Below are 14,248 nucleotides of genomic sequence, written 5' to 3' on the forward strand. Positions count from 1 at the left end.
GGCTAATCCGAAAGGAAGCGCCACGAACTGGTAATGTTTGTCCAGGAATGCGAACCTTAGGAACCGATGATGTTCCTTGTGGATAGGAATATGTAGATACGCATCCTTTAAATCCACCGTGGTCATGAATTGACCTTCCTGGATGGAAGGAAGAATAGTTCGAATGGTTTCCATCTTGAACGATGGAACCTTGAGAAACTTGTTTAAGATCTTGAGATCTAAGATTGGTCTGAACGTTCCCTCTTTTTTGGGAACTATGAACAGATTGGAGTAGAACCCCATCCCTTGTTCTCTTAATGGAACAGGATGAATCACTCCCATTTTTAACAGGTCTTCTACACAATGTAAGAATGCCTGTCTTTTTATGTGGTCTGAAGACAACTGAGACCTGTGGAACCTCCCCCTTGGGGGAAGTCCCTTGAATTCCAGAAGATAACCTTGGTAGACTATTTCTAGCGCCCAAGGATCCAGAACATCTCTTGCCCAAGCCTGAGCGAAGAGAGAGAGTCTGCCCCCCACCAGATCCGGTCCCGGATCGGGGGCCAACATTTCATGCTGTCTTGGTAGCAGTGGCAGGTTTCTTGGCCTGCTTTCCCTTGTTCCAGCCTTGCATTGGTCTCCAAGCTGGCTTGGCTTGAGAAGTATTACCCTCTTGCTTAGAGGACGTAGCACCTTGGGCTGGTCCGTTTCTACGAAAGGGACGAAAATTAGGTTTATTTTTTGCCTTGAAAGGCCGATCCTGAGGAAGGGCGTGGCCCTTACCCCCAGTGATATCAGAGATAATCTCTTTCAAGTCAGGGCCAAACAGCGTTTTCCCCTTGAAAGGAATGTTAAGTAGCTTGTTCTTGGAAGACGCATCAGCCGACCAAGATTTCAACCAAAGCGCTCTGCGCGCCACAATAGCAAACCCAGAATTCTTAGCCGCTAACCTAGCCAATTGCAAAGTGGCGTCTAGGGTGAAAGAATTAGCCAATTTGAGAGCATTGATTCTGTCCATAATCTCCTCCAAAGGAGGAGAATCACTATCGACCGCTCTTATCAGATCATCGAACCAGAAACATGCGGCTGTAGCGACAGGGACAATGCATGAAATTGGTTGTAGAAGGTAACCTTGCTGAACAAACATCTTTTTAAGCAAACCTTCTAATTTTTTATCCATAGGATCTTTGAAAGCACAACTATCCTCTATGGGTATAGTGGTGCGTTTGTTTAAAGTGGAAACCGCTCCCTCGACCTTGGGGACTGTCTGCCATAAGTCCTTTCTGGGGTCGACCATAGGAAACAATTTTTTAAATATGGGGGGAGGGACGAAAGGAATACCGGGCCTTTCCCATTCTTTATTAACAATGTCCGCCACCCGCTTGGGTATAGGAAAAGCTTCTGGGAGCCCCGGCACCTCTAGGAACTTGTCCATTTTACAAAGTTTCTCTGGGATGACCAACTTGTCACAATCATCCAGAGTGGATAGTACCTCCTTAAGCAGAATGCGGAGATGTTCCAACTTAAATTTAAATGCAATCACATCAGGTTCAGCCTGTTGAGAAATGTTCCCTGAATCAGTAATTTCTCCCTAAGACAAAACCTCCCTGGCCCCATCAGACTGGGTTAGGGGCCCTTCAGAAATATTATTATCAGCGTCGTCATGCTCTTCAGTATCTAAAACAGAGCAGCCGCGCTTACGCTGATAAGTGTTCATTTTGGCTAAAATGTTTTTGACAGAATTATCCATTACAGCCGTTAATTGTTGCATAGTAAGGAGTATTGGCGCGCTAGATGTACTAGGGGCCTCCTGAGTGGGCAAGACTCGTGTAGACGAAAGAGGGAATGATGCAGTACCATGCTTACTCCCCTCACTTGAGGAATCATCTTGGGCATCATTATCATTATCACATAAATCACATTTATTTAAATGAATAGGAATTCTGGCTTCCCCACATTCAGAACACAGTCTATCTGGTAGTTCAGACATGTTAAACAGGCATACACTTGATAACAAAGTACAAAAAACGTTTTAAAATAAAACCGTTACTGTCACTTTAAATTTTAAACTGAACACACTTTATTACTGCAATTGCGAAAAAACATGAAGGAATTGTTCAAAATTCACCAAATTTTCACCACAGTGTCTTAAAGCCTTAAAAGTATTGCACACCAAATTTGGAAGCTTTAACCCTTAAAATAACGGAACCGGAGCCGTTTTGAACTTTAACCCCTTTACAGTCCCTGGTATCAGCTTTGCTGAGACCCAACCAAGCCCAAAGGGGAATACGATACCAAATGACGCCTTCAGAAAGTCTTTTCTAAGTATCAGAGCTCCTCTCACATGCGACTGCATGCCATGCCTCTCAAAAACAAGTGCGCCACACCGGCGCGAAAATGAGGCTCTGCTTATGCTTTGGGAAAGCCCCTAAAGAATAAGGTGTCTAAAACAGTGCCTGCCGATATTATTATATCAAAATACCCAGATAAAATGATTCCTCAAGGCTAAATATGTGTTAATAATGAATCGATTTAGCCCAGAAAAAGTCTACAGTTTTAATAAGCCCTTGTGAAGCCCTTATTTACGATCGTAATAAACATGGCTTACCGGATCCCATAGGGAAAATGACAGCTTCCAGCATTACATCGTCTTGTTAGAATGTGTCATACCTCAAGCAGCAAGAGACTGCACACTGTTCCCCCAACTGAAGTTAATTGCTCTCAACAGTCCTGTGTGGAACAGCCATGGATTTTAGTGACGGTTGCTAAAATAATTTTCCTCATACAAACAGAAATCTTCATCTCTTTTCTGTTTCTGAGTAAATAGTACATACCAGCACTATTTCAAAATAACAAACTCTTGATTGAATAATAAAAACTACAGTTAAACACTAAAAAACTCTAAGCCATCTCCGTGGAGATGTTGCCTGTACAACGGCAAAGAGAATGACTGGGGTAGGCGGAGCCTAGGAGGGATCATGTGACCAGCTTTGCTGGGCTCTTTGCCATTTCCTGTTGGGGAAGAGAATATCCCACAAGTAAGGATGACGCCGTGGACCGGACACACCTATGTTGGAGAAAATTTGCCTATAGTTCTTTGGAGAAACTGGAGGACTATTGGATGATCTGGTCGGACTGGTTTCAAAATCAGTAAAATGGATATAGTAACAATTGAATGAATGTGTTGGCTTCCTCCCCTTTTTTTTTCTTTTTTTTTTTCTTCTATCCCTTCTTCATACCCCCTACCTTACGTTCCTCTTACCATATGACTCAATAGGTTAGACATAATTCAGGGATATGTTACAATGAACCGGATTAATAGGCATGATACTAACCATAAGAAAAAGGAAAATTTGATTCAATTCACTAAAATTGTAAAAAAACAAGCCGGATTTTCTTAACTGTTTTCAGCATATATACATGATCTTTATTATGTACTTATGTTATTTCACACATTATACAACTACAATGAATGTAATATTGTTGTTTTTTGTTTTGTCCTCATACTGTCATGTATTGAAATATCACTGGCTGTAACACCTGTTATATTATTTTCAATAAAAGAAAAATTTAAATTAAAAAAAAAAAAATGTATTAAGTAATTTTGATTTCAAATGGTGCAGCTACAACTTCCCTTATAAGTTTAATTTTCCAGAATTATTACTGGATAGCTTTATACACAATATGGAAATCATTCTCACAAATAATAAATCAAAATATATATATAAATAGACTGATAGAGGGCTAGAAGATTTCACTTTAGAGAAGTACTTGTGTAGGGTGTCCTGAAGCACCTCTCTATCAGACCTGCCTGTAAGAGGCAGAAGAGACTGTCATTGTCTGCTCTGCGTAGTAGTTAGCAGCTGGCTCTGGTCTACTGTCATTATAAAAGCAAGATGACACCGTTCTCTAATCCAGCAAAAGCTGATAAGTACCATCAACCTGTCACTTCCTACACTTCAAAATTCTTCCATTGCAGCATCAAAGAGTTTTTACATTTCGATTTCTTTAGCTGGCAGCCTCTCATTCTCTCACGCTGCTCTAATGCAGCATTTGCACACCAGGGTGACTCCCCATCTGAATAGCAGGTCATCCCCTGCTCACTGAGCTCATCTGTGGCCCATGTGCTAGGCAATTTAGATCCAATCAGCCCTTATTTAGCTCAAGAGTAATGAGCAGCATAGTGACACAGAGTTAAGCCTGACCCTCAGGACACTGCTCATCAAGCAGTAAAACTGTGACAAAATCATTCATCTTCTACCCGCTGGCAAGAAATAATACTCAGATTCTCTGTATTACTTTTCAAGACACAAAAAACCCTCCTGAATTTTCATGATGTGAGACATTAATTTGCAGAGAACTGAATTCCCTTAAACCCCCTACTGCTATGAGCACACCAGGGAAAACAGGCCTTAGGAGACTGAAATGGAATAAAGAAAATTGCTCCAGCTTTCTTTTCATTTTAAATAAGCCTTGTATCTGACACAGCGAACACACAGAAAACCTAAGGTAAAGAAAGAAATTATAAATTGTTGTAATCTCTAAGAGGATTTTTTAAATATTTATCTCTAGTGTAAGAAAACATTAAAAACATTGCTATTTGTACACAAACACATATAGGTTGTATCTGTAACATTTATCCTAAAATAAGCTCATTATATCTGCATGTGTAACAAATATATTGCTCACCTTCAAAATATTACATTACCATCAATAGATTTTATACATTATTCAGGCTGCCTCCATACCACACCTTGTGTAATAGGGAATGTTTCTTCACCTTGAAAGATGCATTCACATGAGCACGATAGATCAGCCACAGCAGGGGGAGCAGGGCAAGAATGTACTACAGAGGGGAATATTACTTTAAGACTACAAATACATTTTTCTACACAGTGGTTACTTTTATATGAATTTCATTACAGCATATTTGTTTGAAATACAGTAACTTTTATATCAAACCGCAAATATGTATAGTTAATATTTGCTTGAAAAAGTAGGAAATACAAATGATAATTTCAACACAGCTGAAGAGTAAAGAATGCTAGGAATTTTAACTCTGGAAATACCTCACAGTATGCAGTTACTGTATATGCAATGACAAATTATTTTACATGGATAATCTATAAAGAAAAACAGTTATATGCATTTTGTTTTGTTAAAGAGCAAAGGCTGAAACTGAGTAAGCATGCCATATAGACCTCAGACATTTAAGTGCAACAAGCATAGTTTACAAAAATCTAAATCTTTCCAAGTACAGCTACATTAATTTTCTGCAATTCTCTGCAGAGAATACACAATGTGGAAGCAAATATTATATAGAATAGAAGTCTTATACATATGTTTAAAGTGCACACAAAACTGTGCAACTCCTTGGTGTGGTTATAAAATAAATAAGTGATTTTCAACCAGTGTGCCGTGGCACTAGTGTGCGTGAGAGATCCTCAGGTGTGCTGCGGCAGACTGACAGGCTCATCGTTTTAGTTTAATTTTTTTTAAATTTCATTATTTTAGTTATGCTGCAGTTCATAAATAAGCAGAATGATGCGTTATCATATGCAATGTCCTGTGAATAAGAGAGGGAAGTGGGAACAGTAACAAGTTAACTTAAGTGCACGCTTTCAAGCTCATCCCTGCTACATTTACACTGTCACACATTCACACACGTCACAGCGTTCCCGCCAGCAGATCAGCTTCACGCTGACTGGTTCAGATTTTTAAATTTTTTTGATCAGCCGTGTGCACGCTACTGAATTGCTCCCATATTCAGCTCAGCATTCATTGGTTCATGGCAGCGCAACGGCATAGAACCGGCGGAATATATCACCCCTGGCCAGGGCAGCAGCACCCAGCAGCACTGGTAGCACCTAGGAGCAGGACAACAACCATGGTGGTAAGTACCAGGGGTGCTGTGGGCTCCAAGCTCACCCTGGCTGCAGGCCCTGCTACATTCAGTCAGTGTCCCCGCCAGCAGATCAGCTTCACATCATCGGTACAGACTCTTCACCACTTTTTGTCCAGTCGTGATACTGAGTTGCCCTTTCTGACTCGGCATAAATAACTACACATTCTGAATAAAAAGATTAATGTGGAGCAAGCTAAGCCGAGTCAGGAGCGCAACTCAGTAGAGCTGCTAGATAAAAAGTGGTAAAGCCTCAACTACAACCATTGTAAAAGTTTAGCGCTCTCGGCTCTCCCATTCTCTTTTTCATCAGGCAGCATTGGGGGTTCTTATTGGCAGTGTGACTGCATAGCACCATTACGTTCTCTCTCTTCTCCACTGTACACTATTTCTGTGGTTTCCTATGGCTTATCTTTGCAAAGGAACAAGTAAAGTGTTTTGTACATGAGCCAGAACTTACCCAAACAGCGGTCAACAGCACCCCCTCCCCGGGCCCAGTGCAGGGCAGCAGCACCCAGGATCCCAGGAAGCAGCAGCACAACTATGGGTTAAGTACCAGGGGAATTAATGGGGCTGGGGCATAAGGACTTATGGGAAAGGAATTAGTTACGATCTGGCTATCGAATGGAGTGGTGATAAATTAGCCAATTGGGGAATGTTGCCCTTATATTTAAAGCATTAGGATTGTGTATACTTCATCATGTGGTCTGGGTACACCAGTATTACTTTTCCCATTGGCATATACAAGGTTAAAGTCATGTGGTATGTTTAGGAACTAGGCTGTCAGGTTGCCTTTGCTAGTGTGCTATTTTTACATATACGGACCTAGTACCATTTCCTAAATGTGTTTCAATAAATATGAGAGTGTGTGTGTGTGTGTAAATATGTATATGAATATGTGTGTGTGTGATTATGTGTTTATCAATGTGTGTATAAATGTGTGTGTGTATATGTATATATGTGTAGGTGTAAGTATGTGTGTTAATATGTATATGTGTGTATGAATATGTGTGTGTGTGTGATTATGTGTTTATCAGTGTGTGCGTATAAATGTGGGTGTGTAAATGTGTATGTGTGTGTGTGTGAATATTTGTGTGTGTGAATATGTGTTTATCAGTGTGTATAAATATGTGTTTGTGTGTGTAAAGAGTGTGTATGTATAATATGTGTGTGTGTAAATAGGCTAGCGGAGCTCTGTTAATGGGGAGAAAAGTGTCCCTCTTTTGCTATATTAAATGTTGAGAGGTATGATAAAGCTGGTGCTTTGGTTAAAAAAAAAAATGTGTCTGTCATACCTGGAAAGTGAATGGCTGAATATACAAAAATAACACCAAGGTTTCCTATTCAGACAAGTACACACACAGGTAAATATATTATGCTGGTGGGCTAGACATGCGATATTCCATACCCATAGTATGTGTGTGTGTGTATGTATGTATATATTGCAAAACAAATATGTATCAATTTAATTGAATTGACTAAAATGTACTAAATTGTTTATATATATATATTCTCTGAGTATTTTGCACTTGTTTATAAGGTGTTTGGAAACACTATGCCAATGGAATATTTTCTAACAGATAAAAACACAGTTTTCCGGGTGGAATTGTGGAACACAGTAGAATCTTCAGGAATACCCTATGAACCAGTGCCTCTTTCTACAAGCTATATCGATTTACAGCCTTTGGGAGAGACTATTGGAAGGCAGCGGTTCTGGCCAGAGGGGAGTGCTTATCTGTGTTGTATATTTCGTTTTTTGGAAGCATAAATTATGTTTTCCTTCCTAAGATAGGAAGAGTCCACGGCTTCATTCCTTACTGTTGGGAAACTATACCCAAGCTCTACAGGACACTGAATGAATAACGGGAGGGAACAAAAAGGAAGAGTCGGACCCTATTCTGAGGGCACCACAGTCTGCAAAACTTTGCTCCCAAAAGCTGCTTCAGCCGAAGCAAAAACATCAAACTTATAAAATTTTGGAAAAGTATGTAAGGAGGACCAGTTAGCCGCCTTACAAATCTGATCCATAGAGGCCTCGTTCTTAAAGGGACACTGTACCCAAAAATTTTCTTTCGGGATTCAGATAGAGCATGCAATTTTAAGCAACTTTCTAATTTACTCCTATTATCAAATGTTCTTTATTCTCTTGGTATCTTTATTTGAAATGCAAGAATGTAAGTTTAGATGTCGGCCCATTTTTGGTGAACAACCTAGGTTGTCCTTGCTGATTGGTTGATAAATTCAGCCACCAATCAAAAACTGCTGTCCAGAGTGCTGAACCAAGAAAAAAAGCTTAGATGCCTTCTTTTTCATATAAAGATAGCAAGAGAACGAAGAAAAATTGATAATAGGAGTAAATTAGAAAGTTGCTTAAAATTGCATGCTCTATCTGAATCACAAAAGAAATTTTTTGGGTACAGTGTCCCTTTAAAGGACCAGTCAACACAGTAGATTTGTATAATCAATAAATGCAAGATAACAAGACAATGCAATAGCACTTAGTCTGAACTTCAAATGAGTAGATATTTTTTCTGACAATTTTAAAAGTTGTGTCTTTTTCCACTCCCCCTGTACCATGCGACAGCCATCAGCCATTCACAAATGCATACACATACCATGTGACAGCCATCAGCCATTCACAAATGCATACACATACCATGTGACAGCCATCAGCCATTCACAAATGCATAAACACTTATTCTTGCACATGCTCAGTAGGAGCTGGTGACTCAAAACGTTTAAATATAAAAAGGATGTGCACATTTTGTTAATGGAAGTAAATTGGAAAGTTGTTTAAAATGGCATGTTCTATCTGGATAATGAAAGTTTAATTTTGATTGAGTGTCCCTTTAAAGGCCCAAGAGGAAGCCACTGCTCCAGTGGAATGAGCCGTTATCCTCTCAGGAGGACAATGTCCCACTGTCTCGTAAGCTAAGCGGATGACACTGCTTAACCAATAAGATAGGGAAGTCAAAGTAGCCTTCTGCCCCTTACGCTTCCCCAAATAGACAACAAAGAGAAAGATTGTCTAAACTCCTTAGTAGCCTGAAGATAGAAAGATTAGGACACAAGGAAGGAACCACAATCTCCTGATTGATGTTGCGATCTGACACAAGCTTAGGAAGAAAACCTAATTTAGCATTTAAAACTGCCTTATCTGCATGAAAAATCAGATAAGGGGGCTCACATTGCAAAGCAGAGATCTCAGAAACTCTGGGCGGAGAGACAATAGCCAACAAAAAAGGAAACCTTCCAAGATAACAATTTAATGTCAACGGAATGCAGAGGCTCAAACGGAACCTGTTGCGAAACCCGAAGAAAGATTTAGGATCCAAGAAGGAGCCCCAGATCTAAACAAAGACTGCACGTTTGGAAGCTCAGCATGTCCCTCAGGACAGATCTGGACAGAGCCACCAAGAGAGCGATTATATCGACCGGCTGTCTAATAAAATCTGTTGAGACAGATCTGAATGATCGCTGTTCCACTGCCTCAGCACAGTTGTAAAGGTCCGAGACAGAACCTTCGAATGTGTTGAAAGGCAAAGAATGACTGGGGTAATGAGGAAGTGGGAGGGATATTTAAGCCTTTGGCTGGGGTGTCTTTGCCTCCTCCTGGTGACCAGGTGTTTTATTTCCCAACAGTAAGGAATTAAGCCGTGGACTTTCCCTATCTTAGGAAGGAAAAGTGTATTAATACATAGTTAAGAAAAACTATGGAATGAGTAATAAAGGGATTAAAACAATAAAAATTCTGGTGTAGACTGTCCCTTTCAGATTGTACTATAAAAAAAAAAAACTTTAACTTTGCAATATACTTTTCATTATTACTTACCACTTAAAATTGTTGGTTTTCTATTTCTGGTATTTGTGGAAATGCACACTACAGAGAAAGCCTAAAAATGCCATATCTGTCCCTAATTGGCTATGGTATTACAGTTGATAAGATAATACTACAAAATCAAACCCGTTTTGCTAACAAAATGACAGTTGCTAGTTGTGCCTACGCAAGCAAGCAATAAAGAAAGTGGTTGTGGTTTGGATATCAAACTATTTCAGCAAACAAGGTGTTGAGATGTTTAGAAAATTTGCTTAAAGAGATACTAAACACAATTTTTTTCTTTAAAGGGACATTATACACTAGATTTTTCTTTGCATAAATGTTTTGTAGATGATCCATTTATATAGCCTATACAGCTTTTTTTTTTTTTTTTTTTAAACTATAGTTTTGCTTATTTTTAAATAACATTGCGCTGATTTTCAGACTCCTAACCAAGCCCCAAAGTTTTAGGAGAATACTGATGTATACCTACTCCAGCTTGCTCCTGTTTGTGTAAAGAGTCTTTTCATATGCAGAGGAAGGGGGAGGGTCTGCTTTTTTTGCTATAGAACCACTTGCAGTGGGTGTTCCAGCTAATCTTTTCAACAGAGCTAAACTGGGAGCTTCTAAGTAATTTTTTAAATTCTTTAATACTGGATTTTTAGATCAGTATCTGTGAATATTATTCTTTATAGTAGTGGCTATTACATGCAGTTAAATTAAAATTGGTGTATTCTGTCCCTTTAATGATTCAGATTGAGTATGCAATTTTAAGCAACTTTCTTATTTACTCCTATTATCAATTTTTATTAGTTCACTTGCTATCTTTATTTAAAAAAGCAGGAATTTAAAGGTTACGAGGCAGCCAATTTAAGGTTCAGCGCCCTGGATAGTGCTTGCTTATTGGTGGCTACATTTAGCAAACCAATAAGCAAGCATAAGCCAGGTTCTCAGCCAAAAATGGTCCGGCTCTTTAGCTTTAAATTCCTGTTATTAAATAAAGATAGCAAGAGAAGGAAGAAAAATTGATAATAGGAGTAAATTAAAAAGTTGCTTAAAATTGCATGCTCTATCTGAATCATTAAAGAAAGAAAATGGGTTTAGTATTCCTTTAAAGGGACATTAAACCCACATTTATCTTTCATGGTTTAGAAAGAGCATGCAAATTTAAACAACTTTCTAATTTACTTTCTCTTGATATCCTTTGTTGAAAAGCATATCTAGATAGGCTCAGTAGCTGCTGATTGGTGGCTGAAGATAGATGCAATTGAAACGCTCAACAAATGAATGTATGTGCACACTAGATACTAAAATGTATAACTGAACCTAGGGTATAGTTTGGAATAAAGTGAATATAAACATTTCAACTTCAAATAGCATCTTTTTTATTTTTGAAAGAAGTTTAAAATAAGATATTTCTACCGGCAATTTTTTTCACAGACTAACATAATAAAATGGAGTATTTCACTTACCTTAGTCTGGCTATAACAGTCTGCAGGAAATGCAATACCGCACTGAGTTCAGATTCACGACAAGCTGGTAACAACATGCTAAAGCCTTCATTTAGCAGCTTTTCTTCAGAAAGCTGGAGGTTGCGGCTAGTTTCAAACACTTCTTGGACTCCATCAACATATGTAGAAAGCAACGTCCATAGTATGTGTTTCTGGCCAAAGTCGCTCTTTAAAACCAAGAATTCTTTGGCAGTTTCCTGAAAGTTGTGTGACAGCTTTTCTGCCAAAGCAGTTATGTCCATGTTTTTCTCAACATAGACCAGGAGAAAAGCAAAATGACCACGCCACACAAGGGTCCGCTGAGCCATACTAATATGATTAGGAACTAAAAAATTTAATAAATCTAATACTCTACTAGTAACATCTTCAGTTTCTGCCAAAGTAGCCAGTAAAAGGAACAGAGTGAAAAAGTTCTGCAGACCAACCTCTGTAAGTTCCTGCATCTTCTTTTGGTGGAATTTTGAATAGATTCTGTAAAAGCAAAAACAAAATTTATGCTTACCTGATAAATTTATTTCTCTTGTGGTGTATCCAGTCCATGGATTCATCCATTACTTGTGGGATATTCACCCACAGCAGAGCTGTCTATATAGCTCCTCCCCTAACTGCCACTCCCAGTCATTCGACCGAAGACAAGCAAGAGAAAGGAGAAACTATAGGGTGCAGTGGTGACTGTAGTTTAAAAATAAAAAACACCTGCCTTAAAATGACAGGGCGGGCCGTGGACTGGATACACCACAAGAGAAATACATTTATCAGGTAAGCATAAATTTTGTTTTCTCTTGTAAGGTGTATCCAGTCCACAGATTCATCCATTACTTGTGGGATACCAATACCAAAGCTATAGGACACGGATGAACGGAGGGACAAGGCAGGCGCTTAAACAGAAGGCACCACTGCCTGTAAGACCTTTCTCCCAAAAATAGCCTCCGAAGAAGCAAAAGTATCAAATTTGTAAAATTTAGAAAAAGTATGAAGCGAAGACCAAGTCGCCGCCTTACAAATCTGTTCAAAAGAAGCCTCATTCTTAAAAGCCCATGTGGAAGCTACCGCTCTAGTGGAATGAGCTGTAATTCTTTCAGGAGGCTGCTGGCCAGCAGTCTCATAAGCTAAGCGTATTATACTTCTTAACCAAAAAGAAAGAGAAGTTGCCGAAGCCTTTTGGCCTCTCCTCTGTCCAGAGTAGACCACAAACAAAGCAGATGTTTGACGAAAATCCTTTGTAGCTTGTAAATAAAATTTTAAAGCACGAACCACATCAAGATTGTGTAAAAGACATTTCTTCTTTGAAGAAGGATTAGGACATAGTGAAGGAACAACAATCTCCTGATTGATATTTCTATTAGATACTACCTTAGGAAGAAAACTAGGTTTGGTACGTAACACTACCTTATCTGCATGGAAAATGAGATAAGGGGAATCACATTGTAAAGCAGATAACTCTGAAACTCTTCGAGCCGAGGAGATAGCTACTAAAAACAGAACTTTCCAAGATAAAAGTTTAATATCTATGGAATGCAAAGGTTCAAACGGAACCCTTTGCAGAACCTTAAGAACCAAATTTAAACTCCATGGCGGAGCAACAGGTTTAAACACAGGCTTGATTCTAACTAAAGCCTGACAAAACACCTGAACATCTGGAGTATCAGCCAGACGCTTGTGCAAAAGAATACAGAGCAGAAATCTGTCCCTTTAAGGAACTAGCTGACAATCCCTTCTCCAATCCTTCTTGGAGAAAAGATAATATCCTAGGAATCCTGACCTTATTCCATGAGTAACCTTTAGATTCACACCAATGAAGATATCTACACCATATCTTAAGATAGATTTTCCTGGTGACCGGCTTTCGAGCCTGAATTAAGGTATCAATGACCGACTCAGAGAAACCACGCTTTGATAAAATCAAGCGTTCAATCTCCAAGCAGTCAGACGCAGAGAAATTAGATTTGGATGGTTGAAAGGACCTTGGAGTAGAAGGTCCTGCCTCAGCGGCAGAGTCCAAGGTGGAAGGGATGACATGTCCACCAGATCTGCATACCAAGTCCTGCGTGGCCACGCAGGTGCTATCAAAATCACCGAAGCTCTCTCCTGCTTGATCTTGGCAATCAAACGAGGGAGCAGAGGAAACGGTGGAAACACATAAGCCAGGTTAAAGGACCAAGGCGCTGCTAGAGCATCTATCAGTGCTGCCTTGGGATCCCTGGACCTGGATCCGTAACAAGTAAGCTTGGCGTTCTGACGAGATGCCATGAGATCCAGTTCTGGTTTGCCCCAAAGTTGAATCAACTGTACAAATACCTCCGGATGGATTTCCCACTCCCCCGGATGAAAAGTCTGTCGACTTAGAAAATCCGCCTCCCAGTTCTCTACTCCTGGGATATGGATAGCTGATAGGTGGCAAGAGTGAACCTCTGCCCATAGAATTATTTTTGAAACCTCCAACATTGCTAGGAAACTCCTTGTTCCCCCTTGATGGTTGATGTAGGCTACAGTCGTGATATTGTCCGACTGAAATCTGATGAACCTGACCGCAGCAAGCTGAGGCCAAGCCTGAAGAGCATTGAATATCGCTCTTAGTTCCAGAATGTTTATCGGAAGGAGTGCCTCCTCCTGAGTCCATGAGCCCTGAGCCTTCAGGGAGTTCCAGACTGCACCCCAGCCCAGAAGGCTGGCATCTGTTGTTACTATTGTCCAATCTGGCCTGCGGAAGGTCATACCCTAGGACAGATGGACCCGAGATAGCCACCAGAGAAGAGAATCCCTGGTCTCTTGATCCAGATTTAGTAGAGGGGACAAATCTGTGTAATCCCCATTCCACTGACTGAGTATGCAAAGTTGCAGCGGTCTGAGATGTAGGCGGGCAAACGGCACTATGTCCATTGCCGCTACCATTAAGCCGATTACTTCCATACACTGAGCCACTAAAGGGGCGAGAAGTAGAATAAAGAACACGGCAGGAATTTAGAAGTTTTGACAACCTGGCCTCTGTCAGGTAAATCTTCATTTCTACAGAATCTATCACAGTTCCTAGGAAGGAAA

The 14,248-nt window shown here is 39.9% G+C and overlaps 1 protein-coding gene across 1 annotated transcript in view; it reads right to left on the reverse strand.

Annotated features, from left to right (window-relative positions):
- Positions 1-14,248, reverse strand: part of MMS22L (MMS22 like, DNA repair protein) — an 881,591-nt gene that overhangs the window by 655,479 nt on the left and 211,864 nt on the right. The window contains exon 13 of the mRNA XM_053712068.1: positions 11,171-11,680. Coding sequence (XP_053568043.1) covers positions 11,171-11,680 — 510 coding nt within the window. The remainder of the gene's footprint in view (positions 1-11,170; positions 11,681-14,248) is intronic.

The sequence above is a fragment of the Bombina bombina genome, chromosome 4, assembly GCF_027579735.1.
Source record: "Bombina bombina isolate aBomBom1 chromosome 4, aBomBom1.pri, whole genome shotgun sequence".
NCBI classification, from domain to species: Eukaryota; Metazoa; Chordata; class Amphibia; order Anura; family Bombinatoridae; genus Bombina; species Bombina bombina.